Source organism: Rhipicephalus sanguineus, chromosome 2, assembly GCF_013339695.2.
Source record: "Rhipicephalus sanguineus isolate Rsan-2018 chromosome 2, BIME_Rsan_1.4, whole genome shotgun sequence".
Classification (NCBI taxonomy): Eukaryota; Metazoa; Arthropoda; class Arachnida; order Ixodida; family Ixodidae; genus Rhipicephalus; species Rhipicephalus sanguineus.
Window position 1 is genome coordinate 222,816,649 of NC_051177.1, and position 25,923 is coordinate 222,842,571.

Consider the following 25,923-nt stretch of genomic DNA (forward strand, 5'->3'; position numbering starts at 1 on the left):
TCTTCGTCGAAGTTTGAGGCAAACACAACGAGGTCGTCCAAGTACACGAGGCAAGTCTGCCACTTCAAGCCAGCCAGTACAGTATTCATGACACGTTGGAAAGTCGGGGGTGCCGAGGAAAGCCCAAAGGCCATGACCTTGAACTTGAACAGGCCGTCTGGTGTTATAAAGGCAGTCTTTTTTCGGTCTCTCTCGTCGACTTTGATTTGCAAGTAGTCGGTCTTGAGGTCCATCGACGAAAAGTACTTGGTGTTGTGGAGTCGATCTGGGGTGTCGTCTATCCGCGGAAGGGGAGACACGTCCTTCGTGACTTTGTTCAGGAGACGATAATCGACGCAAAAACGTAGACTCCCATCCTTCTTCTTCACTAGCACCACGGGGGATGCCCACGGGCTCTTCGACGGCTGGATGATGTCGTCGCGTAGCATTTCATCCACCTGTTTCTTAACAGCCCCGCGTTCTCGCGTCGAAACTCGGTACGGGCATTGACGGATTGGTCGGGCACTTTCTTCTCTAATGATGCGATGTTTCGGGACTGGGTTCTGTCAAATTCTTGACGACGACGAGAAGCAGTCCTTGAATTGTAGGAGCAGGGCTTTTAGCTGGTCTTGCTTGTGCTTCGGGAGGCTCGGGTTGACGTCGAAATCGGGTTGCGTTCGTCGATCCGTCGAAGCAGGTTCGGTAGCATCGAAGAGGGCGAAAGCATTGCTGGCGTCCACGAATTCGTGTATGTAGGCGACCGTCGTAGCAATGTTGAGGTGCCTATATTCGTGGCTGAAGTTTGTCAGCACTACCTTTGCTTTCCCATCACGCAGCTCGTATGCCACTTGCGACGCAAATATGACGGTTCAGAAGTAGGTGCCGATTGCCCTCGATGACACCTTCAAGGTCTGCGGGTTCTTCGGTGCCGACGGAAATGATGATGGTGGAGAGAGGCGTAATGGTGACGTGCTCTTCTATCACATTCAATACGGGGTTCCCTGGCGTCGTGTGTGGCGGCAGCGCTTTTTCTGAGGTTAATGTTATTGACTCAGACCTCAGATCGATGACGGCGCCGTGGTGGGTTAGGAAGTCCATCCCAAGTATCACATCCCTGGAGCAATGTTGTAAGATTACAAAGCTCGCAGGATAAGTTCGGTTATTGATGGTGACTCTTGCGGTGCACACTCCAGCCGGAGTTATTAGATGGCCCCCAGCGATGCGGATTTCGGGGCATTGCCAAGTGGTCCTAACTTTCTTCAACCTTGTGGCGAATGGTCAACTGACGACGGAATAGTCGGCTCCAGTGACGACGAGAGCGGTGACGTTGTGGCTGTCCAATAGTGCGTTGAGGTCGCTAATCCGTCGTCTTGCGTTGCGGTAAAATCGCGGCGTTGGGTCACGGCTAGGTCGGCTTGTCCAGCTGCTTTCTTCTTCAGCGACCGAGGTTTCGTCGTCAGGGCTTCGTCTGCTTCGCGTCGTGTTCTGCAGGTCTCGTCGCGATGTCGTCGTCGGCGGCCGCGGAGGATCTTCGGCATTTCGTCGTACAGCAACCGCACCGCCATCAGTTGCTGCCCTTAGTTTCCCGGATACGGGCTGGGCGACCGGCCCCGGTTTGGACCAGTGTGCTTGAGGGGGCAGTCCCCCTCAAGGACTACCCACTCAAAGGACTAACCCCCTCAATTGAGGGGGTAGTCCTTTGAGTCTCCGGCTTGCTCGACTGTCCCTGATGGTGTCGGTGTGTTCTTCACGAGCTGGGCTGGGTTCACGGCTTGACGGGGGCGTCCGGAACATGAACGTACCCAGCACCTCCACCTGATGTGACGTGGTCGTGACGTCGACGAAGGCAGCAGTCAGCACGTCAGAGATGAAACTCTTTATTTGGCCGAACTTGTGTCCGGGAAACTGGAAGTCAAACTGTAGCAATGCACTGACAGCGGCGAACACAGCGTTGACCGTCGATCAATTGACAAGCGGTGAAGCGCGTCGGAATATATACATGTGACGTCGAATATTCCAGCGTTATCGCTGGTTGTCGCGCAAGGTCTAGAATAAGCTCGAGTGTTCGGGTCTCACGCGAATCCTTAACAAAATGATCTACAATAATCGCGAAGCTTCTCGAACAATGATGTGCGGTTTGCGCTGAGCGTTGCTGAAGTCCTTGCTGTTCAAACCCGAATACATCAAAATAAAACATGAAGCGGGTGTGGCAATAGAAACTAACGCCGTCGTAGGGGATAAGCGCCTTGTAGGGGCGAAGCTCCTTATAGCGGCACCCGTTCGTCCCCGTCTTAGTAGTGTGTAACCAGTCTTAAAAACGGAGGGGGCGTGCACACATGAAGGCTCCCTAAAGACAATGCGCTGCGACAGTACGCGATATGTATCGCCATCTCCTCTCCTACGCGTCCCCCTCTTTTTCCTCTCCTATTCCGGATGCAGCTCAGCCCTGCCCAACTACGCGTGGTAGGAGGTCGAAACCCCACGTTAGCTCAGGCCCTCGGTGACGCTACTCCCCAAACGCCTGCAGAAGCTGACGCCCCTGCGGATAAATGTGGTACATGTCATCATGTATTGCCGCCGGCCGGCAATAGATAACTTGCCGCCGACAGGGACCTGCCGCTGGCAAGTTATCTTTTCGTCCACTTTACTTTCTTCACATTTATATTCTAAATAGTACAGATAATACCCCCTATATTATCCTTGGCAATATTGTCTCTAGTTCTCATTAATATTGTGTCTAACAAAGCTAAACGAGCCCTTAAGAAACATCTCCTTTCCTTCCCTCATAAGTGGTAATGTATCCTTCGGAAAAGTCTTTCCACTCTTCCCAGAGGGTCACGGTACTCCCCTACAGCGCACCGCGTCTCACCAACCAAGAGTCAGCGTGCCTCTTTAAAGACAGTCATATATGTGGCAAGTGAGAACTCTCCGAAGAGAGTCACACATGATCTTTTTTTTTTCTTAGAGTCTACATTAGGTGCCTCCGATCCTGGAGGTTGTGGAAAATCACGTTAGGTGCACGAAGCTTTAGTAGAGTGGCGATCGGATCAATACATTGACTAAGAAGAAGAAAACATGGCTTTCGCCTTGCAGTCATCTTAGGTAAATGCACAAGGGACCCTGTGAGCTTTACCAGCTGCCTACATACATATTTTGGTACATACCTTGTTATGCAAGCTGCTATGATGGCTTCACGACATGTGTATCGTTTAATTCGTGTCATTCATGATATACCATGTCCTGTCATTCATTTTTATCAAGCACCTCAGTCGTGTAACGCACAATAAAGTGCAAAAAAGGTACTGAAACGACCACCGCCACAATGGTACATCACCATTCATTTATTTGCTACATACTGCCGGCCTACTTATGGTGCTTTGTGCAGGAGGGGGGGCGGCATAAATACAGAACACAACACAAGCTCATAATAGTGAATAATGTACATTAAAAGAAAGGAAAAGAGAACATGAAGTAACATTCCGCCAAGCAGTGACATTTTAATAAGTACAAACAAATACAGGGAACAAATTATACTGCAGTCAGTATGTAGTACATCCATGGTACAGAAAGGCGGAAAAAAAATTATCACCGTTTATTCGAACACAGCAAAGCGATAATCGATAGCATGTGAGCACATGACGGAACGAGCCTCAAGCGTATTGGCGCCTGTGCAGGTGCATTTCTGATCGTTAGCAGAAACGAGTTAATTTTTGCACGTTCAACAGCATCAGCAGACAAAGGCATTCCACTCGCAAATTGTCCGCGGAAAGAACGTATACGTTCATAACAATGCTTCTTCTGCACTTTAGCTCCGCCATCTATTTTGTGTGAAGAGATTGAGTAAAGCGGCTTATGGCAGGCGCTGTGAATGCGGATTGACCAACTTTTAAAGTTTTGTGATAGAGCAAATAAAATAGTCTTAACCCGTCGTGCCAGCGCCTCATTTCAAGTTTTTCTAGTCCTGCTTTCTGTAGGAGGTCCGATGGGATGTTTTCAACTGTAACAATTATAAATGAGCCTAACAGATTTTTGCGGATACTCTCCAGTTTCAGTTTGTTAGATTTTGTCCAAGTATCTCAGGATGTCATGCCACGAAGTGCGCGACATGCATGTCATAACATTCTTGCCAATAATGTTGGTTATATACTCTTATCATAACATAGAAATGTCTGTATATATCAAGTTAGCGAAACGACCCCGAGTGTCCGAAGACGACGGCAGCTAGATTACGATTTACGCAATATGGATGCCATGGCAATTTCGTCAAGAGGTGGCCCGAATGTTCATCTAACAATTACGCCATACCCTGCAAATTTTGGTAGTATATGAATTTACCGAAACCACCACGAGGGCTCGGAGACGTAGGCGGACAGAGACGATCAGACAGACACACATGCAGGGAGACGGGCAAATGACTTCAAAGGAAATGTCGGCAAAGTTTCCACGAGGCCTTTCTTAGCATTGTGTATGTATAGGCCTCGTTCACTCGCCCCAAACGCAAAAGCCGAAAAAGAGAGAGAAAGTTGGAAGAATGAAGAAGAAAGTACAGTGCGGGGCTAGTGAAATATGTTAGCGCGTCAAATGTAGAGAGTTAGGAAAAAATCGTAAATGAAAGAATGAGAACAAGGGGGCATGTACACGGGTTTTATGCGAGTTTAGTTCACGCCTAGCGGAAGAAGGTGGGCTTCGCTCTCCGTCATAATTAAGCTGCGTGTCCACGTCATTTTTTTCCAAAGCATACATCATACGTGACTGAGCAGCAACTGAACATGAGAATTGCATGGACAAAACGCTTTAACTTCTTAGATAAGAGGCTTAAGTCTGCCTGGTTGTAGTCGTGCACCTGCTATATCGGACAGATTCAAGAACTCTCTTTCAAATGTCTATACCTGTTGGTTGGAGCGTACTAAACTTGTGAATTAGATATGACTATATTTTCTGCATTTCGGGGACCGGAAATTTGATCTAATTATATACTTTATCAAAGTTGAAACTTTCGCCATAAGATGATGTCCCACAACTTTCGGTGATTTTTTCGCCGCGTAGACACGGTGACCGTTTAATACAGGAGCCATTGGCTGCCCTGTTTCGCGAATGTATTGCGTATCAGAGAACATTTTAGTATGCAAAGAACGTTTGAACTAATGCACGTACAACTAGAATTTACGTGACGGGCGTAATCACTTCGGTGCTTTGAGCTGCCAGGGCTATTTTTTCAAGGTCTAATCAGTCGCGAAATAAAAAAGTAAAAATTAAAATTGCTATGTGCGCAACATTTTGGTACATATACAAGAAATTCTCTACGTAGTCGACCTCTCGATTGCGGCATTTGTCGTAGCATGGCGCCAACTTTCCTATGCCCTTCTTGTAGAATACAACCGCCTGTTCTTTCTACCAGTTCTGTACGCCGGTGTGCAGCTCTTTTGAGTCCAATTCCGACCCTCCTAGCCAGCGCCTAGCCAGCGTTTCATGTGAGCAAAGAGATGGTAGTCTGAGGGAGCAAATTCCGGGTGGGTGATGTAGCACTTCTCACCGAAAACACTACAGGGGCTTCGTTGTTGGAGCTGCACTGTGCGGCCGGGCATTTTCATGCAGAATGACAGTGCGTGATGATAGCATTCCTCTTAGCTTGTTCTGTATTACCCTTTGTAGGTTTCTCAAGTGTCACGTTGTGCGAGGCTCCAGTGATGGTCGTGCGAGGTTCCATGAATTCCACTAAGAAAACACCATTTCCGTCCCTGAATGCAGTAGCCATACACTTCCTCGTGGAGAAGGTTCGCCTGTACTTGCTTACTCGGGCAATCAGAATGCTTCCATTCTTTGTGTTGCACTTTTTTATTCAATGTTTAAACATACCCATGTCTCATCAACTGTGGTCATTCTGTTCAAAACATTAGCAACGTTATGTTGGCGTCCATTTCCTGCCTTTTGTGATGACCTGTCAGAACCTTGGGAGTCCACCTCACACAGAGTTTACGATATTGGAGTCTCTCACTCAAGATGGTATAGAAAGCTCACCGCGAACTTTCGGGAATGAATCATTCAGCACGGAAAGTGTGACCCCACGAGAACTTCGAATCGCCTGACACCCATGTTGAACAGATCATTGGTTGACACTCGCTTCTTTCCCTCTCTACGTGCGTCATGAGCTTTTGTGCGTTCCGCTTCAAGTTTTCTACACCACTGTCGCACCTTGCTGTCACTCGTGAAAGTTGGGCCGTACACATTACTCATTCATCGATGAATTTCCGCTGCACTGCACCCCTAAGCATGCAGAAATCGAATTGCAGCACGCAGTTCACACTTCGCAGCAGACTATTATCTGAGGCACGTTTATATGTACCAGCGGCGCGGTCACAACTGAAGGCTGCAACCTCAAGTGGATGGCGGGCATACTGAGAAATTGCGAAAGATATGTGCGTGTTGCCACATCAAATGTTCACTGTGGTTTTTATTCGGTGGCAAATGGGACCTTCAAAAATAGGCCTCGTCATTTTGAAGGCGCTTGCCAGTCCTACATCCGGCAAGCGAACAAACTCTTATGTGGACGGTACAGTGAGGGTTTGTTTTGGCATACACAAACGTGACGTTAAAGTTTCTGTGTCCATCATGCTCAGTGGCTGCTCACGCGTAATGTATATACATATGCAATGGGAAAATGGAATAGCGTTGTTGATTACAAAATGCAATAGCTTCCAGTTGATTTATCACTCAGCGCAAAGCCTTCCTTCTCTCCGAGAACTCAGGAAACAGGACGATACACATTACGACACACTAGCAGAACTTCTCACTCGATTTACACAGGACGTTGTTAAGTCTACAAAGGACGTCGAAACAGACCTAGAGGTCGAGCGTATGGACAGCCGGCTCGCTCACCTTCTCGAGGCTAAAAACGCACTTCACGAGAGATGGCGCACACAAAAGCCTAATCGAAATCTTCGTAAAAAGTTCCGGCAGATTGAGGACCAACTGCAGCACCCTGGAGCGTCAGAACTGGGACGAGGTGTGCAACACGGTAGACGGTCAAATGAGAAACGGGGCCAAATGGAACCTGTTGAAACAGCTACTAGGCGACAAGCCATCGAAAGCATCTCAACAAGTTACGATAGATAGACCGATACACAAGCTCAAATGCTCGGATAGCACAGACACTCAGATCACCGATGAGCTAGCAGCGCGTCACTTATGCACTGACCCCAGCTCACCCGCCGACTACCCGCCCGCCCCGGGACACGATGGAGGAGGATCCTTTCGGAACCCCCTTCACTTGCGCTGAGGTAAAGGCAATCCTAGCTGAACTCAATTGCCTGTCGCCCACGGGCCCCGACGGCATACGGAATAAGCTTCTCAAAAATTTCGCAGAGGCGGACATCGAACTCCTCACGGAGCACATCAACAAAATCTGGAAAACAGGCCACGTCCCACCCAAGTGGCGGGAGGCGTCTGTCATACTAATCCTGAAGCCGGACAAACCCCTAGCCATAGGCTCACTTCGCCCCATCTCGCTCACGTCCTGTGTGGGTAAGGTGGCGGAGCATGTCATCCTCAAACGAGTCACGAAATTTGCAGAGGAGCGACAAATACTACCGCTCAACCAAATCGGCTTCCCTCCGTTTATGTCCACATAGGACGTCATTCTGATGCTCAAACACAAGCTTCTTGACAAACTAACCAGAGACACGAGAGCCATCGTAGCGCTCGATGTCGAGAAAGCATTCGACCGAGTAAAGCATTCACACATTCTTGTCTCTATTAAGGAGGCCGCACTAGGAACACGTTTCTATAACTATGTTAGCTAGTTTCTTCGAGACAGGAAAGCTACCTTGAGACTAGGCATATTGGGCCCACGGCAATTCAACTTAGGGCCGCGAGGCACACCTCAAAGGGCTGTAATCTCTCCGTTCCTATTCAACCTATCCATGCGCGCACTTTCGCGGCAACTCTTACAAATCGACGGCATCGGGCATGCCTTCTACGCCGACGACGTTACAGTCTGGTGTACGGGGGGCAACGAAGGAAGACTGCAACTGTCTCAGTGTTCAACGCTTACATGATACCACTAAAGCATTCAACAAATCCTTCCTACCAACTGCTATTGAGCTATGGAACGCGTTGCCCGAGCAAATAGTAAATGAGCAAGACTCCAATAAATTTAGGTACATACTTTCATGTTTTCTTAACCCGTAATCTGCCACCATTACAGTGTTATTTCATGTACTGTTCTTTATGTAACGGCATTTATACCACTTGTTCTGCCTATTGCACTGTCTTTGCTTCGCTTTTGAAATTGAAATCATGTATTCTATATTTTGCAAACATTTTTTTCTTTTGTTTTTCTTTTCTAGCATTGCATGATGACAATCATGCTGTTATTGATGCTTTTGTCCTCCCTTATGTAATAATGAACATGCTGTTATTGATGCTTTTGCCCCCCCCCCCCCTTACGTATTACCCTGAAAAGGGTCTTTAAGGGTAAATAAATGATGATGAAGGCGCAGTAAACACGGTACAAGCGTTTCTACGGTAGGCCGGTCTCTCCCTATCGGCAGAGAAATCGGAGCTACTACTTTACCACCCCAAATACAAGGCACGTAAAGGCGTTTACTCTGAAATCAACCTCCTTAGAGCAGATGGTTCACTCATCCCCACCGCAGGGCAAGTACGCATTTTGGGCATGATTACAAAAGCCAATGGCAGTAACGCCGCCAGCGTAACACGCATCTCGAAAAAAAGGCCGAAGCAATGGCAAAGCTAATCAATAGAGTGGCCAACAAACGCGGGGGACTGTCTGAGCAGAATCTCTGAAGACTCTTCCACGCGTTTCTCATGAGTCACATCAACTACCTAGCTCCCGCTCACCTGTGGCCGAAAGGAGACGAGAACCGTCTCGACGTAATCATTCGCCGGTGTGTTAAACAGGTCCTCGTGTTACCAGGCAACACCCGCACAGTAAAGCTCAATGCGCGAGGTATACACAACGCCTTCAGCGAAATTGTTGAGGCGCAAAAATTATCCCAACTTGTACGGCTGTCTTTCACTGAGGCTGGGCGACGATTATTGGCACACCTCCAGCTCACATCTCCTGTTACCAAACAAAGAGAGTGCCAGCTCCCCGTGGAGTTGCGCGCTAAATTCACAGTATCCCCGATACGCCGAAACATGCACCCCACACATAATGTGGAGAGAAGGCAGGCACGGGCGTGAGCCCTGTTCAGTAACGCAGCCGGTATGGAGGATAACGTGGCCCTCGTAGACGCAGCGCAGTACGGTTACTCGGATGACTGTGTGTCAGTAGTAACCACACTTAAAGGCGACCATTTGTCGTCACTGACTTTATTACACGCGAACGCTGATCGCGCTGAACAGGTTGCGCTAGCGCTCGCTCTTGCTACCACCAACCGCACAGCTCTTTACACCGACTCGCGAGCAACCGCCCGAGCATTCATGATGGGTTCGGTATGCCGGGAAGCCACTCGAGTTCTCTCTGCCAGTGTGTCGAAACGGAACGAAAACCGAAAACGAAAAACGAAAAAAAAAAAACGATATTTTCGACGAACGAAAACGTAACCGAAACTTTATCTATTACTTCGTTCCGGAGTGAAACCGAAATTTTTTCAATTGTTTTTCGGTTCACGAGAAAACTTCGCAATCACTCACTATTGAGCTCGTGAAATGTGAGCGTATCTCAGGGTACAGTATAAGCGTGTGCCTCAGGCAGGTATTCCAAAGCAAAGATATGTTGAAATTGTGCGAAAACCTGAAACAGTGGCAACCAGAGATGTTTATATTAACGCAAGTGGACTGTTGGGCGCCTGTCACGCAGGCCAAAGTGGAGTGGGCATTGTAGGAGCTGAAGTTTGTTTCAGCGAAAGCTGTTATGAGATCACAACGGCTGATTTTGGCGCCATAGTTGTCCGCATCCACCGGTGTCTGTTACCGCTATTGCGTGATATAAAAAAATAATTGGGAAACAAATTTCTCGGATCGGATGGGATTTTAACTTGAGTCTTCTGCGTGGCAGTCGGGTCTTCCACCACAATGCCACGCTGGTGCTTGTAAACTCCTTCGCAAAAATACTTTATACAGGCGTCCTGTCGGGCAAAAAATCGTGTTAACATAATATAATATAGCGTGGCAGAAGAATAAAATGACAACCAGTCATCACACAGTGCTAATAGCTCAAAGAGTGTACGGTTTAGTGCTTCTCACCACTGTTGCGCAGTTGCCCCACAAGAAGTGGAATGACTCCGGAATCATTCCACATTTTCGCGACCCAGGAATGGAATGAGGGAACGCTTGGAGGAATGGAATGCGAATGGTATTAAGCGCATTTTGCACGAAATGGAATGGGAATGGAATTGCGTAATTTTAGAATTAACACATTTAAGCTTGAACAATATTACATCACCATTCGTTCCAACATGCTGACCATGCAAATACTATAGGTAGCGGGAGGACTGCCCCTATGGGACTGCACGAGATATGTCACCAAGCTACTATCCCTCGACCTTGGTAACATGTTTTGCGTACCTTTGCAGTTCTTAGTGCATCTGATGACATCAGCTTTATGGGGCGTTCATTCTTAACTCGATAATACTATCAAGATGCCTTTCCTACGTTGAGGAATTACAGGAATGGAATTGAACTGCCTGGCCATTCCCAGAGTGCGAATGGGCTAAGTTTTTTTCATTCCGATGAATTGACAGGAATGAAATTTCGGCAAGTTATAATTCCCCGGAATGGAATTGGAATGGAATGGAGGCGCACATTCCGCAACACTGCTTCGCACCCACTGGAAAGTGCTCAGCCATAATTCTTCATCACCATCACCCACAGCACAAAGTGCACGTAATGCCTACAGATGTGTAGCGGATACCGCGATTCTCCGAAAAATGACGAAAAATGGCATAGTGGGAACTTCGCTAGTTCAGACAAATTGCGATGATTTATGACGTAGTGCGTACCTTGCATGTGTACTTGTCGCCAAGAGACTCTGCAACCAGCTTTCGCTGCGACTGTGCTGTGTATTCCGCGCAGGCCTGGCGATACTTTTATCAAAACAGCGGTCTCGCACAGAGAGAGTACACTCAATGACGTGCTGCTTCTGAGATCGTGCTCACTCCCTTGACATAAAACTTTGAGCCCACTGAAAAAATTCGTATTTCTCTTTTCAGAATATAATTGCTATGACTTTTAAATTAATGCTGCTTTGTGCTAGTTGGTAGGAATTTGTCGTACAGTTACTTCCACTCCTCTGAAGAACACGTTTTACCCTTGTCCCACTTTATTAAGAAGAGGGCAAAAAACTACTTCAAAAATACAATGTTTTTTATGATTACCTTAACTTCAAATATTAGCATAAAGAAAAAAATTGTTACGAACCGTTATGGAACATTTCTTTTTCGTTCCGGAACGGAAACATAAGGGAACTTCTTGCGGTGGAACGATACTAAAACCGAAACGAAAAACATTTCATTCCGACACCCTGCTCTTTGCTGCCAATTTGGCAGACAAAAAGCACATCATCTGGTTCCCGGCACACATTGGCCGAAACGTACACGGAACCATCCCTAATGCCAACGAGTTGGCACACTCCCGAGCGCGAGGTCTAACATTCCACGTCGGGGAGAACCACTCAGAGGCTGAGGACGCAAGCTGGTACTACCGAGATCCCCTCCTAAGCTTTCATGAACTTTGCAAGCACTATCAGTTGGAACGGCGCAAGTTCCCCCTCCCGCATCCACATCTAAACAGAACTCAGTCTATCACTTTACCTCTGTTACAGACGGAGGCATACGCTTCTCCCCTTAAATGTTCTAAAGGCATAGAGCTGGGCTGCCCTCGCTGTGGTAACCCGCGTTGCGCTTTACAACACATGCTGTGGCAATGTCCTGTACTGCGCGCAAGCCCCGGGTCTCGATTTACGGAGGAGGACTGGCGATATCTTCTCACTGGCAACGAGAAAGAAGACCAGCTAAGGGCTAGCCAGAGAGCCCATGACATGGCCGAGGAGATGCATCTTCCCGTCCCGTCGTGGGTGCGGCCCGCCGATGTCGCCCCCTAAGGGGGGAGTGAGCGTCGTCTCCGGATCAAAATAAAGTTCTTTGCCTGCTTGCCTGCCTGCATCCTAGCCTATCAACGCGAACAAAACGCGTATACAACCGAAGTACCTCCGCATTTGCTTTTTTTTCTTTTATGATTTATTGCGATAGCAATTATATGAACAGTCTCGGCCGAATTTTGCCGTCGCCGTCGCCGCCGTCATGCACCGTATATGTATAAGTATGTATATATATATATATAAAAGCCCCAAAGAAAAATAATTCAGAAAAATGCCTCCGAAGCGCGGAATCGAACCAGAGACCTCTTGCTCCGCAGCGAGTGGCGCTAACCACTGCGCCACGAAACGCAGATCCTCCACGTACCTAACGGCGAGCGTTATATACACACCCTTTACCGCTGGACGGACTCAGAGACGCTAGGCGCTTATAAACGTTTATTCATTACCAGCGAGATGGCGCTAGGAGCGCGACGGGTGGATTTAAAAGTCGTCGGCGAGCTCGCTCGCTTCTTCTTACATTTGCGCAGGGAGAACCTTGCCCTTCCGCTGTCTGCTCGCGCGGTTTTCTCGTGCTGAGGGGAAGAGGGATGTTTCACGCTTTCACCGTGATATCCGCGCTTATATTACGGAGCGTACGAAAGTCACTCGAGCTCAAGGGACGCCGCTAAACGAACAAACAGAAGATGAGCGCGAACTATCGAGTGTCACAGCTCGACACTTGAAGCACTCTAGTTTCCTTCGCTGCTTTGGCCGCCTTTGCACCAGCAGCGCTGTTCAAACTGAGAGTATCCATTGGCGAGCCTCACTTCGTATAGCATTAGTTTCTTGCTATCGCATTCATTGCTTCGCCCTTGCGGCGAAACTGTGACTTTTTTATCTTAACACCTATAGCGCACCGAAAGGCAGGAACACAAAGAAACGACGTGGACGCAGCGCTAACTTCCTACAAAAGTTTTATTTACGAAGCACTATTTTTTATCCTTACGCTTAGTTCCCTTCCCTTTTACGCACTTGCTTCCTTCTCATTCTGAACATTTATGATTTCAGGGGAGTGTAGAGGGCATGTTCATACAGATTGCTGGCAAGGCAGTTGTTCTCTTGACAAGTTCGCCTGTCGTCCCTGTCCAACGTTTTCTTATGGCTTCACGCATACATCTTCCCCTGCACTTCTGTCTTGTGTAGACAGACAGACAGACAGACAGACAGACAGACAGACAGACAGAAATACACACAACAGACACAGAGAGACAGACAGACAGACAGACAGACAGACAGAAATAGACACAGACAGAGAGACAGAAATAGACACAACAGAGACAGACAGACAGACAGAAATAGACACAACAGACACAGACAGACAGACAGACAGACAGACAGAAATAGACACAACAGACACAAACAGACAGACAGAAATAGACACAACAGACCCAGACAGACAGACAGACAGACAGACAGAGGCACAGACAGACGGACACATAGACAGACAGGCGTGGTGAAAGCGTTTCTCGTACGACAAGAAATGTTCGCATTTAAAATGGCATGTAGGGACTACCTGCAACAAGGCGGATTACGGCACATTCAGACATGTCGACCCGTGGCTGCAGAACGACATAGCTCGACGTCTTCAGACTTCTTTCACTTAGCCTTCACTATGATACGAAATTCCTTGAAGCATTCAATACAAGCACAGTCTTCGAAATGCTGCTTCCCCACTGAGCACGTGTGCTTCACGTAAGTGACCTGTATTTTTTTTTTACATTACTCGTAAGAGATGTATGTGCTGTTGTTCTGTCGTCGACCATTACGTGACTTTGAACGCTTTCGCGACGTCCCGCGGCAAAAGTCAAGTCCATCAGTTTCATAGATGCTAGCCAGTTCTTAAATAGTTGTGTTCTGTAATGTTGAAGTCCGTTTTCTGTGCAGAGAACCGTAAGACTGAAGAGTACAGCTCCACCTACCTGATATTCTCAGGGTAAGGCATTCCGTGCGTTAGGATGCTTGTCTCCAGTGCGACAATGGGACGGACATCACTCAGCGCAGCAGCCACCTCGTCGGAGATTACGAATGGTCCTGTTTTGAAGAAAATCAGTGTGATCGCCCCATTTTCTTGTTCGAAATTCGCACGGCTGTATGTCGGCACAACAAAACCACCTATTGAAAAGGTCGTTTCAGTGAGTGCCACCTTAAACTTAAGGTCAACTTCCGGGCTACATGATGGCGTATACTTAATACAGTGTGATCTACATCTACATTCAATGCGCAGCTATATCAGCATCCTCTATGACTATTTCGATCAAGACAATACAAGATAGTCAATTGCACATTTGTGCATCAAATACATTTTTTATAATTTAGCTAGAATATCCCTACTTTATAAAATACGGAAGATTTCAGTGTCATTCGTGCAAAAAACGTACGTCCCCATTGCCATTCCAGGTTGTACCGACTCGGCGATAGCGCTATGTACTGATAAAGGAGCCTGTTTTTCTAAATGGCTCCGCTGCTAAACATCCTTCCCTGGTGTGGCTGCCGCTAAAAAAAAACATTGAATGGCCGACACTTAGAGCGAAGAACTATTCTACAGGACTGAGGGAATGTGAGGGAGACCTCAGCGTATAGAGCAGTTCATTGGCTCTTCATTCTTTCCTGTTAGAGCCAATCTGCCAGCGATACCGACTCCGTGTAGCTCGGGTACAAGAGCTTGGCACATGTATATCGTACCAGTATCATGATCCCATACAAGATACTCGGGCAAGTATTTGAGATATAGGTACAAGACACTACAGCTATTATTGTATTCGATACTATAGTTTCTAGTTGTATTTCAAGATGCTTCGATACACTCGTATCTAACCTAGTTAGTGACATAAAATATAGCAGCAAATCTCCATGCAGAAAAAAAAAGGTTTCGTGAAAGTTTCTTAAAAGAGTGGTGACACAATTTGACTGTTACATCAGATTTATGGAAAGAAAGGTGCCATCTGTTCGATGTGAGCCACAAACAAAACCTATGAAAGTATTTTATTTGAGTTTTGAAACTCGTGAAAGTGCCGAATTAGAAATACAAGCAAAAAGCGATGCGGTCATCGAGCGGGGACTATTTGTAAACAACGTACGTTACATGTTGTAAACAACGTACGTTACAAGAACCGTGGTGTGCCTAAGAAAACACAAAAAAAAAGATATTTTAGTTGTACAAACCGGCACAAGATGTCACTACCGGCTCCGCGGCTGCTGCCGCCGTCAACGGCTCCGGCAACCGGGTATCCACAAACGTTAGGACGTCTACAGACAAACTAAAGCTCTCTGTTGCCGGGATCGTACAGCGTTGTGGACAGATAACTCCTCCGGCTCTCCGACGTGCGTACGTGGGATTGATATGCCTTTAGAATGCAGCCTTGCCCGGTCTAAATACGAGTCAGTAAAGCGTACATTACGACACTTACATGTTACACATACACACTGTTACAGAACGCGAATATTGCGATTCAACTGCTTCCTTCGTCACCTCTCAACATGCTACTTTACAGATGATCGGAGCAAAATGCTTCAGCGTGCCTAATCATGCGGCTGCTGCAAGCCTCACGAAAAACGCCGCGTCAGTTTCACTACAAGAACAAAATCGCCGCCACTGGTGAGATTTGCGAAGTGAATCGAGCCTTTCTGACAGATTTTTACACTCCTCCCAGGTCCTTTGTTAATCGCCGCACTAGATAAGCAACGTAGTTTGACGATCGAGGAAATAAGCACTTGCAGCGCTCAACACGGCAGATGAAACAGCAGCGCTGACAATATGGCAGAAGCTGGCCAGTGACGTCACTGGCTCTCGCGGTCACCTGATAGTATTTGTTAACGAGTAGGCCATCTACGTTACGGGACCCCCCAGTGCACTTCGAAATCGAAACTGCCACCAAAATGGCGTATCAGATACATGAATTTGTCCATGGTCTTTCCAAAGCAATAAATTCGCGCAGTCCAACTGACGTGGTGTTTACGGATTTCGCGAAAGCATTTGATGAGGTGTCCCATGCAAGATTGTTATTTAAAATTGATAACACGTTTCAAAATAGTTTGCTCACGACATGGTTTGAATCTTTGCTTACTTCTCGGCAGCAGGTTGTTCAAATAAAAGGAAAGAAGTCTAGTCTGGTTGCACTAAATTCTGGAGTTCCGCAGGGTAGTGTACTGGGCCCTCTTTTATTTTTATGATTCATAAACGATCTACCAAACGATGTCAGTGTCCCGATTAGGTTGTTCGCTGATATTGTGTTGTTTATAGCACAAACTCAACATGATCAAATTAATTTACAGCACAACCTTACAAAAATTCGTAATTGGTGTGAAGACTTGCAAACGACCTTAAACCCAGAAAACTTGATGAAACGACCTTAAACCCAGAAAACCCTTCACTTGATTTGGTTCGGCATCAGAAAACGCAGCAGAAGCTCATGGCAACCAACCGTGGCTTCGGTCTTGTGTGCAAGGTATCTCAGAGCACAACGCACGCGGAATGGAAAGTGCGTATCCATAAAACACATGCGGTGAGGACCAGCGAGCCCGCGTTCGAGAGCAAAGATGGCAGTCGCGAGCGACTGTAAAGAAACGAACGCTACGAGTGGTCCCTCTTGGCGGCAGTTGGCCAATGCCGACTCGGCGGCAACCTGGGAGAGGGCAGAGGAGGGAGAAAAGATAGGAGGCGCGCTTTTATTCACGTGTGTCGCTACTTTACGAAGTTTCAGGCAACGTTACTAGAACGTTGGTTTCAGGGACTTCAGTGTCTCAGGGGATCGCGCGGCGCTCATTCTGAAATTCGCGCGCAAAGAAAGATCACCCTGAAAGCTTTGTGTGCATGACATTCTGTGATTTATAAACGCGTTGCCCTGTGCCTGTGAGCCCTGTCAGTGCATTTGTTTTGCTGATTCGTGTATTGTGATTGAGTGCACGTATACCTCGACGCTGTGTATGATGCCGAGTACCCTTTAGCGGCCTTGTCGCTGGCTGCGCCTCGATATGGGCAAAAAATGTTTTGTCCTGAATTGCAAGTTGCTGTATAGGACTTGTACGAAGAGTGTCTCGCTTTTCAAGTCCCCGCGTGAACCAGAGCGCTTAGATAAGTGGCGACGGGCGATTCCGAGAGCAGTCAGAGTTTTGGAGCCTACTGAGCATGTGTGCGCGAAGCATTTCCCGGAAGAAGCGATCTTTGCAACATATCATGCAGAGTACAAGGGAAACGTCCTGTTGCACGCCCGAAAGAAACCTACGCTCTCTTCGAATTCCGTGCCTAGCATTTTCCACGGCTGCCCAAAATACCTGACCGTGCAGCAAAGAACCAAGAAACCTCCGCGAAAACGGCAGGCTCTGCTGCCGACTCCTCAGAAGCGACGGCGGCCAAAACGTTCAGCTGCTTCGGACGTGCCTTACCCGACCGCTGAATGTACGCCAAATTTATTGCACGTAGAGACAGCGACTCCACGGCATGGCGATGCTGAATCAACAGGCACGAGACGCAAGAGGCCGCGCTTCGACTTCTGCAGCGACGAGCCTCCTCCAAGTGAAGAACAGGAGGCTTCTGAACACAACACTGATAGTGTGAGTGGCCTATGTGCTACCGACTCACGTCGTCATCAAGCCAGAAAGGTAATTTCTTCTTTTCAACTCAGACGCCACTTTTAGAACTGCCTCATCTATGTCTATTAGGACCAAGAAACATTAAATGTTGTAGAATAATCAGTGACCAGTAATCATTGTACATACTACTTCTGTGATGCAGTCGCGCTTTTTTACGTTCACGGTATTCACGTGATTGTAATTACTGTGCCAGACTTGATGTTGTGGGCAAGATTTTCTCGTCCTTGGATGCCTCTTGCGTTTCATCGTCACCGTCCGGAGACACTTTGCAACATTGCAGGCACACTTCAGACCACGGTGCTTCGGAGACAGCACCGTTTGTTAAGACGGAAGCCTCAATAGGCGTGCTGCGTAGGCGTCGTAAAGGACGAGTGATGCAAAAAATTATCATCACGAGATGACGTGACAGATCAGCAGAATTCGTGACGTCATGTGAGGTAATGCCAAGTGATGACATCATATCGCATCGTTGCTTGGTCAAAGGTGGTCAGATCATGGAGGCAATGCAAAACCAGGTGAGGTGCCTCCGATCTTGGAGTCAGTGCGTGTCGATTCAAGTGCCTTATAGAACGCGTGTAAGTTTCGTGATACACTGGTTGAAACTTGTGTGACGAAGTTTTTTTTCACTCAGTTTGCTAAGCAACTAGAGCGCAACAGCGATATCCGCACGCAGACACTCACACGAACGCACACACACATACGCAAACGTGCACGCACCCAAATGCACATACGCACAGACGCGCGCACGCACACAAATGCACACACATACGCACGCACATACCCTCACACACACGCACGCACGCATGCACTCACACACACGCTTACACATGTACGGGCACGCACACAAATGCACACACACGCACGCACACAAATGCACACACACACATGCACACAGACGCGCGCACATACGCACGCACGCAAATGCACACACGCGCGCACGCACAACTGTACTCACACACACGCAGGTACAAACACACGCACACACACACACGCGCGCGCGAGAACACACTCGCAATACACACACACATAGGCGCGCGCACACACGAGCACGCATGTACACTATCGCCTTCCTTATCGCTAGTGTGCCTTCGCTCTTCGGTGGAGCCAGCCGCAAGTTAGGCCAAACCGCAAACACCCTCGAGCTTCTATCCTTATTGGCAACTACATCGAATTTCTCTCACGGCCAACGCTGCTTTTTTGCTCAGAAACAAAGACGCCGACGCCGCCGACACCGGAATTTCAGCGAAACGAGCTCTTTAACGCGGTCGCCTCAAAATGCGACCGCTCTCCAGACCAAGGTTTGCTGCTGTCGGAACATTTATGACAAGAACGCTGCTGGGAAATAATCTTCATATAAAATTAAAAAAATCAATTTCGTTACTGCAGAATCTCAGTGTACTAATTTATTCACATCTGTGTACATAAGTATATCGAGTGTAATAAACAAGCGAGGCTCCGCAGCAATAACCTAATACGCGCGGATCGGCGCCTTTCCCCAATGAACCCCCGTCTGTTAGCGCCAGCTTTCACAGCCAAAAGGGAGCAGCCAAGGCGGTGAACACAATCTGGACGCGGCGCCGGCGGCAGAGTTATCGCCTAACTTACTCTTACACCGTATTCCAGGCCTACCAGCCTCGACGGCCTTATACCTCACTAACGCAAAAGGTGACCAGGTTCCGAAATGCGCTGGCTCTATCAACAGTCTGTCGGCAACATGACCTGTCTACCAAACAGGCCTCTAGACATTGTCTTGGACCGGGCTAGCACCTTCATTCGATGCCACAACCACAACAATCATGCTCGCCGCTTTCAACGTACAGTGTGTGCCTCGAAAAAGACGCTCTGCTCACATATACTCGCGAGTTAGCACTTTCTGAAACCTAGAACAATGAGCCCACTGTTTCGTCCACAGTAAGCGGCTTCATTGCGGGAGCGGAGGCGTGGGCACATATAAGAACACGGCTTGCGCAACTTCAAATTAGGCCGCATCCAACTTCTCCGGCCGCGAGACACCGAACACACCAAGACAAGCGGCGAAATCGGCGAGGTCAGCGTTGCGCACATGAGTCACAATAACAAACACATTACGCTCGTCGGAGCTGTCAAAAACCCCTTCCAGACATGTACACGGGTTCGTGAAACGTGCGTGCGTTCTCATTCACGCAACTGTACACAACTGTTCATATTGTCACGGGTATGCAAAGGTGACTCAGGCACGGGCGCTGAAATGACACCCAATGGAGGAAGACGACAACGTTGTTGTTGTGGGTTTGAGTCAGAGGCTGCCCTGTTGTCTTACGATCCTGTCCTCTCTGTGCGGCATTACCTCGATCAGTATTAACTGAATAAATCATCCCCGTAACATCTTTTTGTGGAGGTTGCGGGTCTTCCAACAACCGGCTCTGGATCTCCGCAGCGGCCGCCACCTTAGCCCAGCCACGATGCCTGAAGACGGCGCGCAGTCCTCGCAGTCCGCTCCAGCTCCATCCCCTGTCATCCCTCCCCATCTTCTCGACCCTGGCACATATTGCGGCACCGACAGCACTGACGTCGAAGAATGGCTCATATTATACGAGCGCGTCAGCAAGCACTACAGGTGGGATCCGACACTTATGCTGGCAAATATTATTTTCTACCTAAGGGGTACAGCACGTGCATGGTATGAGACGCATGAGGAAGACCTAACGAGCTGGGACGTGTGCAAGCAGAAGCTTCGCGACTTGTTCGGTCGGTCAGTTGCCCGTCAGATGGCTGCCAGGCATAAACTCGCGTCGCGAGTTCAATCGTCCACGGAGTCGTACGTCGCATATATCCAAGACGTGCTAGCCCTCTGCCGTAAGACTGACAAAGACATGACAGAGGTGGATAAGGTCAGCAATGTGCTGAAGGGCATCGCTGACGACGCCTTTAACATCCTAATGTGTAAGAACTGCACCACCGTCGACTCCATCATCTCTGAATGTCGGCGGCTCGAACAGGCTAAAAGCAGGCGGATTACCCCGCACCTCCACCAAAAAGATGTTACGGGGATGATTTATTCAGTTAATACTGATCGAGTTAATGCTGCACAGAGAGGACAGGATCGTAGGACAACAGGGCAGCCTCTGACTCAAACCCACAACAACAACGTTGTCGTCTTCCTCCATTGGGTGTCATTTCAGCGCCCGTGCCTGGGTCACCTTTGCATACCCGTGACAATATAACACAGCTTTTGCAAGGCCTGGTTGTTTTCCGACAGTGCATCAATGAAGGCTATTCCATCGCGGCTACTGTCTTCACATGCACAACACTCAATGACGTCCTCCAAAGCTTCAGCCTAGGCGACGGCAGTGCCACGAAAAAGGTGGCGAGGCTCGTTTGTGGAATTCGCGATCATGGCCTCAGCTTGACCGTTCGTAATGTCGAGGATGCTTCGTGCCGCAGAAATTCCAAGCGCAAGCAAAAGGGAGACGTCGCACTCTGCCAGTGTTCCACCGTCGCTTGTTTCCTCGGCAGTCACCGGAATCATGATACTCGACCAAGGTAATATTGTGACACTGTCGTCGAAAACTCGAAGAGCGGCTGTACGGCAGCACGTGACGTTTGACGTAGCATTGGCTGTAGAAAAGTAAATGCAGAATATGCGTATGTCGAATATGGCACCGTATTCCCAAAGAAAGCATATTCCGAGAATTAATTCGCGGAAGCATTCGCGTAGCACAAAGAAGCTGACTAAAAATGTGGGACCTCGGATTTGTAGCCTGACAGTGCACACACCAACAACGTGTCCTCCAACTGTCCGTACTTGCGACACTGTCCAAGGCATAACTTTCTTAGCAGACTTGCCAATTTCCCGCTAATAATCGAGTAGTCAGCGCCAGTTACTAAGGCAGTTAGGTTTCCACTTTCGATAAGCACAGGTATGTTCATGGAAAACTGGTCAGGCTGGGATACTGACGTCATCAAAGTTCCGTCGGTCCGAAGTCGCATCGATTGCACGTCGAGGTCTTCATCACGTTGAGAATCAGCGGCCTCGCATCTTGAGGTCGCTGATGTCAGTTTTCCAGGGGAGGGCTCGGATATCATCCTTTCGGCATCGGACTCTTGTTGCCTGAATAGAATGGTTACCGTGGTGATGGTGAACGCGACTGGCGCGCGATGAAATCTTGAATTTCGCGTGGTTTTTGTCCGAACCGAGGCAGGCAATCCCTGATCTCAAAGTCGGCGGTACTGCTACTCTCGGCACAGGTGACCCGCCTCACCACAGTGGTAACAAAGCGGTTATCGGTCGGGGATGCGCCAAATGTCGGATTTACGCGTGGCGAACCGAGTGCCTTAAATATAAGGAATCACCTGTGCTCACTGAATTGTGGCATAAGGGGGTTCCTGCAAGGAGCGGCACTGATGAAGGCGAGGTGTGTCCAAATGTGTCGGCATAACCGGCATGCTGGAAGCCGCTCACCGGACGTGGTGTCACCGACGACGGGACGGTGCATCTCACATTAGGAGGAAGTTGCGCTTCTGGGACCATGTACGAGCACCATGCAGAAGACTGAAGTACACATTTCTGATTTTCGCTTCTTCGTCGCACCTGTTGAAATCCGCTAGCGCTCGGACTCGGCCAGCCAGTCCACCACATATTCAAAAAGGCCGCCACGGAAGGGACTCGGCGTGCGTGGTTTTTGCAACGTGTGATAAGCGGGTGTAGCTGCAGCTCTAGCCTCCATAGCTGTCGACGTTGTAGTTGTAGTGCAAGGCAGAAACTCGGGGGCCAGTCCCCGAATTCTCCGTCTACCACGGTGTACGCGCGTAATCCCCGGTTTCTGGATGCCGTTCCTGCTTCTGGAAGGGGTTTGTAGCATAGGTGAAAGAACTCCGCACCTCCAACAATAAAAATGTCACGCTCCAAAGAAAAGTGACGTCTACAAGGCGGCGTTACAAGACACAAGTCCCAAAAGGAGTCGGTGCAGCGCAGCCGAAAACATAGGCGCTGGCGCGACAAGTACCGCGCCTTCGTCTGCTTTTTCTCGCAGGCAGATTATGCGCATGTCAGTGGCATCATCATCCCTCACAGTCATCATCATCGTTTTTACCACTTGGGCGCCGAGGATCTCGCGCAGCTCATGCTGGAATAGCTGGGCTCCCGAGGCGCGAGCAGTTGAGAACGAGCTGTCGCTCATGGCGGTCTGGAGGCCCGCAGCACCCGCCGCTCCGCTAGGGTCGTTCCCCTCCCGAATAAAGTGGCGAGACCTCGGCACTGCTACGTCGGCCGCCTTCACGACATCTTTCTCGTCTCCTCACTCACGCTGCAGTGGTGACCCGGACAACCACGCCCTTCGAATAAGCGCCGCTGCCATGCTTCCACGACTGTGCCCGCCAGTAAAGCCTTTCCACCCGACCTACCCCCGAGCGTAGTTCTATCAGCTTGACGCCACTCTCGCGATCAATGGCATCAAGGGACAGAAGACGATGCACGCCATCCTGCTTGACGCCCTCCCGGCTGAGCTGCGTCATCTCTCCGCCGCGTCGTCCTCCAGCCCGCAGCCATATGAGGACCTCGGCGCTGCGGTGCTAGCGCACTAAGGCGAAACGTACCGCCCGCTATCGGTTACCCGTAAGTTCCGGCTTTCCCCTCCGTCAACGCGAGCGGTACCAAGCGGCCCGCGGCCCTTCTTTGACAACGACCGAACTCCGCCGGCTATGTCTCTTTCCACCTCTCGTCCAGCCACCAGCGCAGCGGTTCCAGCGCCCGATCACCCGCCCGACGATGTTCAGGTTCCCACTCCCGAGGTTTCCGCATCGGATGAGGTTGCTGCTGACATCGACTAGTCCGCCACGAGGTGCGTTTCTTCGACAGCCCCGGCCGACGGTCCATCAGGCATGCCCGCCATCCGCGCGTCGTCCCTGCCCTCACCGGCTCGCGAGACGTCTCTGACCTCAACCTCCACGCCGGCTACCTTGCCGCACGACCTGCAATATGACTCGGACATCATCTCGTCCACCATTTCACCGTCGACGATATCCGAGCGCGTCCTTCTATCGACCTCATAGCTTTGCTTTTCTTGCCAGGAGCGACTAGCTTCGCCCGCGACGTCTCCCGCAGCAGCAGTTCGTGCCCCTCACCAACTTTGGCCGAACATGCGGGACGTGGCAACTATGACGGAAGCGCCTGAGGACGACATGCCTGTTTCACCAAAGGCAGCACAGTAAGCAAATGTTACGCCTGCCACGACGGCAGACGTGCAGCATCCCGACCTGCGCACGGGCCCTCATGTGCCGTTTACCGTAGATGCTTCACCGAGCGCAGGTGCACCGACAGAACTTGCAGACTACGCCTGCTCGGTTGCACCACGGGTTTCCTCCGGAGCTCTTGACGCAGTACGCCGCCCACCTGACATCTGAGCACCATCCAGGCGCGCTGATCACAGCGCCGACGATGACCAATCGCACCACAGGCGTACCGCGCACAATGTTACGACGTGTTGGGTGTCTTAAGACATGACATGCCAGCATCTGTACAGGGCCGCGTGCAAGCCGGCGTCTTAGATGTCCCCCAGCGCAATCCTCCGCGCTGAGCCCCCAATTCTTTCGCAAGATGCCGCATTATGCTCACGCCCACCGTACACGACGGCGTTTCGTCTCGCGCCGAAGACAACGTGCGCGCTGTGGGTCCCTTCGCCGATATTGCCGGTGAAGCGTCTGTCATCGCGCCGAGCCATTTTTCTTGGTTTGGCTCCGACGTGCATGGCCTCCGGTGCTTTCGCTCCTACCTACCACGTCCATTCGTCGCGACCCCCTCCCGCTACGCAGCTCCCAGAGCCGCCTGCCAGACACTTACTGGTTCCCGAAGGTTCTTCCACGTTGACGATTTGGACTTATCACGGACCCCCTTGTCTCGCGTTACCAACATTTTTGTATATACGCTCTGACAGCTTTCATTCCTGGTTCATTTCTGCGGGTGGAGTAATCTGCAGCGGCACCATCATCCCTCACAATCATCATCATCGTTTTGACCACCATGGCGCCGCGCCTCTCCCGCAGCTCATGCTGGGCTCGCTGGGCTCTCAAGGCGCGAGCAGTTGAGCACGAGCTGTCGCTCCTGGCGGTCTGGATGCCTGCAGCCGCTGCCGCTCCGCTAGGGTCGTTCGCCTCCCAAATATTGTGGCGAGATCTCGGCACAGCCACATCGACCGCTTTCACGAAATTTTTCTCGTCTCCTCACACTCGCTGCATGACCATTGGCGGAATGCTTCGTCTTTTATACATCACTGATCGAAAGTTTCCCCGTTGTCACTGGTGCTCGCGTATGCTCTCGAATAAGGTTGACTGCTTTCTTCCTGCACCTAATTTTAACGAAGCAATATGCATCAATCGCGAAGTTCCCAAAGCTGAACTTGAACTGATGGCGCAAATGTTAGACAGGGACGAAGAATACACGTAAGACAAGGAAAAGCGCACACGTCGGCGTCTTACGTGTCTTCTTCGTTCCTGTCTAATATTTGCGCCATCAGTTCAAATTCAGCTACGCACCACCAAGCCCGACAGCAAACGTTACTAGCTTCCCAAAGCTTTACTGTGCGGCCTGCGCCGAGAAGTGCGAAACGCTTTTGTGGAGGAAACCCGATCACATCAAAATAAACAAATAGGTGCGCGCGGCAATGGCCCCTCTGCTAAAACATCGTGCCCATGATGCAAACGAACACGAAAGCGAAAAAGCCAACGTATACATGCATATAGAAAAAACACAAAAAGACGTATAATAAACTTCTAGAACGTAGCGCGAATAGAACGACTTAAAGCGTACCACTTGCACGACCAGGCGGTGTGCCCGGCGCAGCTGAGAATTCGTGATGCCGTCGGGACAATTTCGTAGTCCAGCACGACGAAGCATCTTGTATGATCCGATGTGTCGTCGAAGTTTTTCGCTGAGACCACGTCGGCTTGTTGGCGTCCAGACCGAGACACGGTCGCTGGGCTAATATTCCATGAGGCGTCGTCAAATATTGTATCGGCGGCTGTGGGTCGTCCGCTGATTCTTGGTACGTCGGCGGGCGAGCTGTCGAGCTTCTTCGGTGCGCTGTAAGTATGTAGCAACGTCCATATTTTCTTCTTCGGTGAAGTTCGGCAGCATAACATGAGGGGTCGTTGCTGAATTCCCTATGTAGACCAACTTGTATTGCGTCGTCTGCGCCGCTTCTTGCACGGCCGTGTTGTATGCAAAAGTCACGTACGGAAGCAGACCCCACGTTTCAACGTCGACGTACGTGTCTAGCATG

The 25,923-nt window shown here is 49.5% G+C and overlaps 1 protein-coding gene across 1 annotated transcript in view; it reads right to left on the reverse strand.

Annotated features, from left to right (window-relative positions):
* Positions 1-25,923, reverse strand: part of LOC119382249 (pseudouridine-5'-phosphate glycosidase) — a gene marked incomplete in the record, with an annotated part of 1,023,505 nt that overhangs the window by 886,856 nt on the left and 110,726 nt on the right. The window contains 1 exon segment of the mRNA XM_037649958.2: positions 13,999-14,110. Coding sequence (XP_037505886.2) covers positions 13,999-14,110 — 112 coding nt within the window.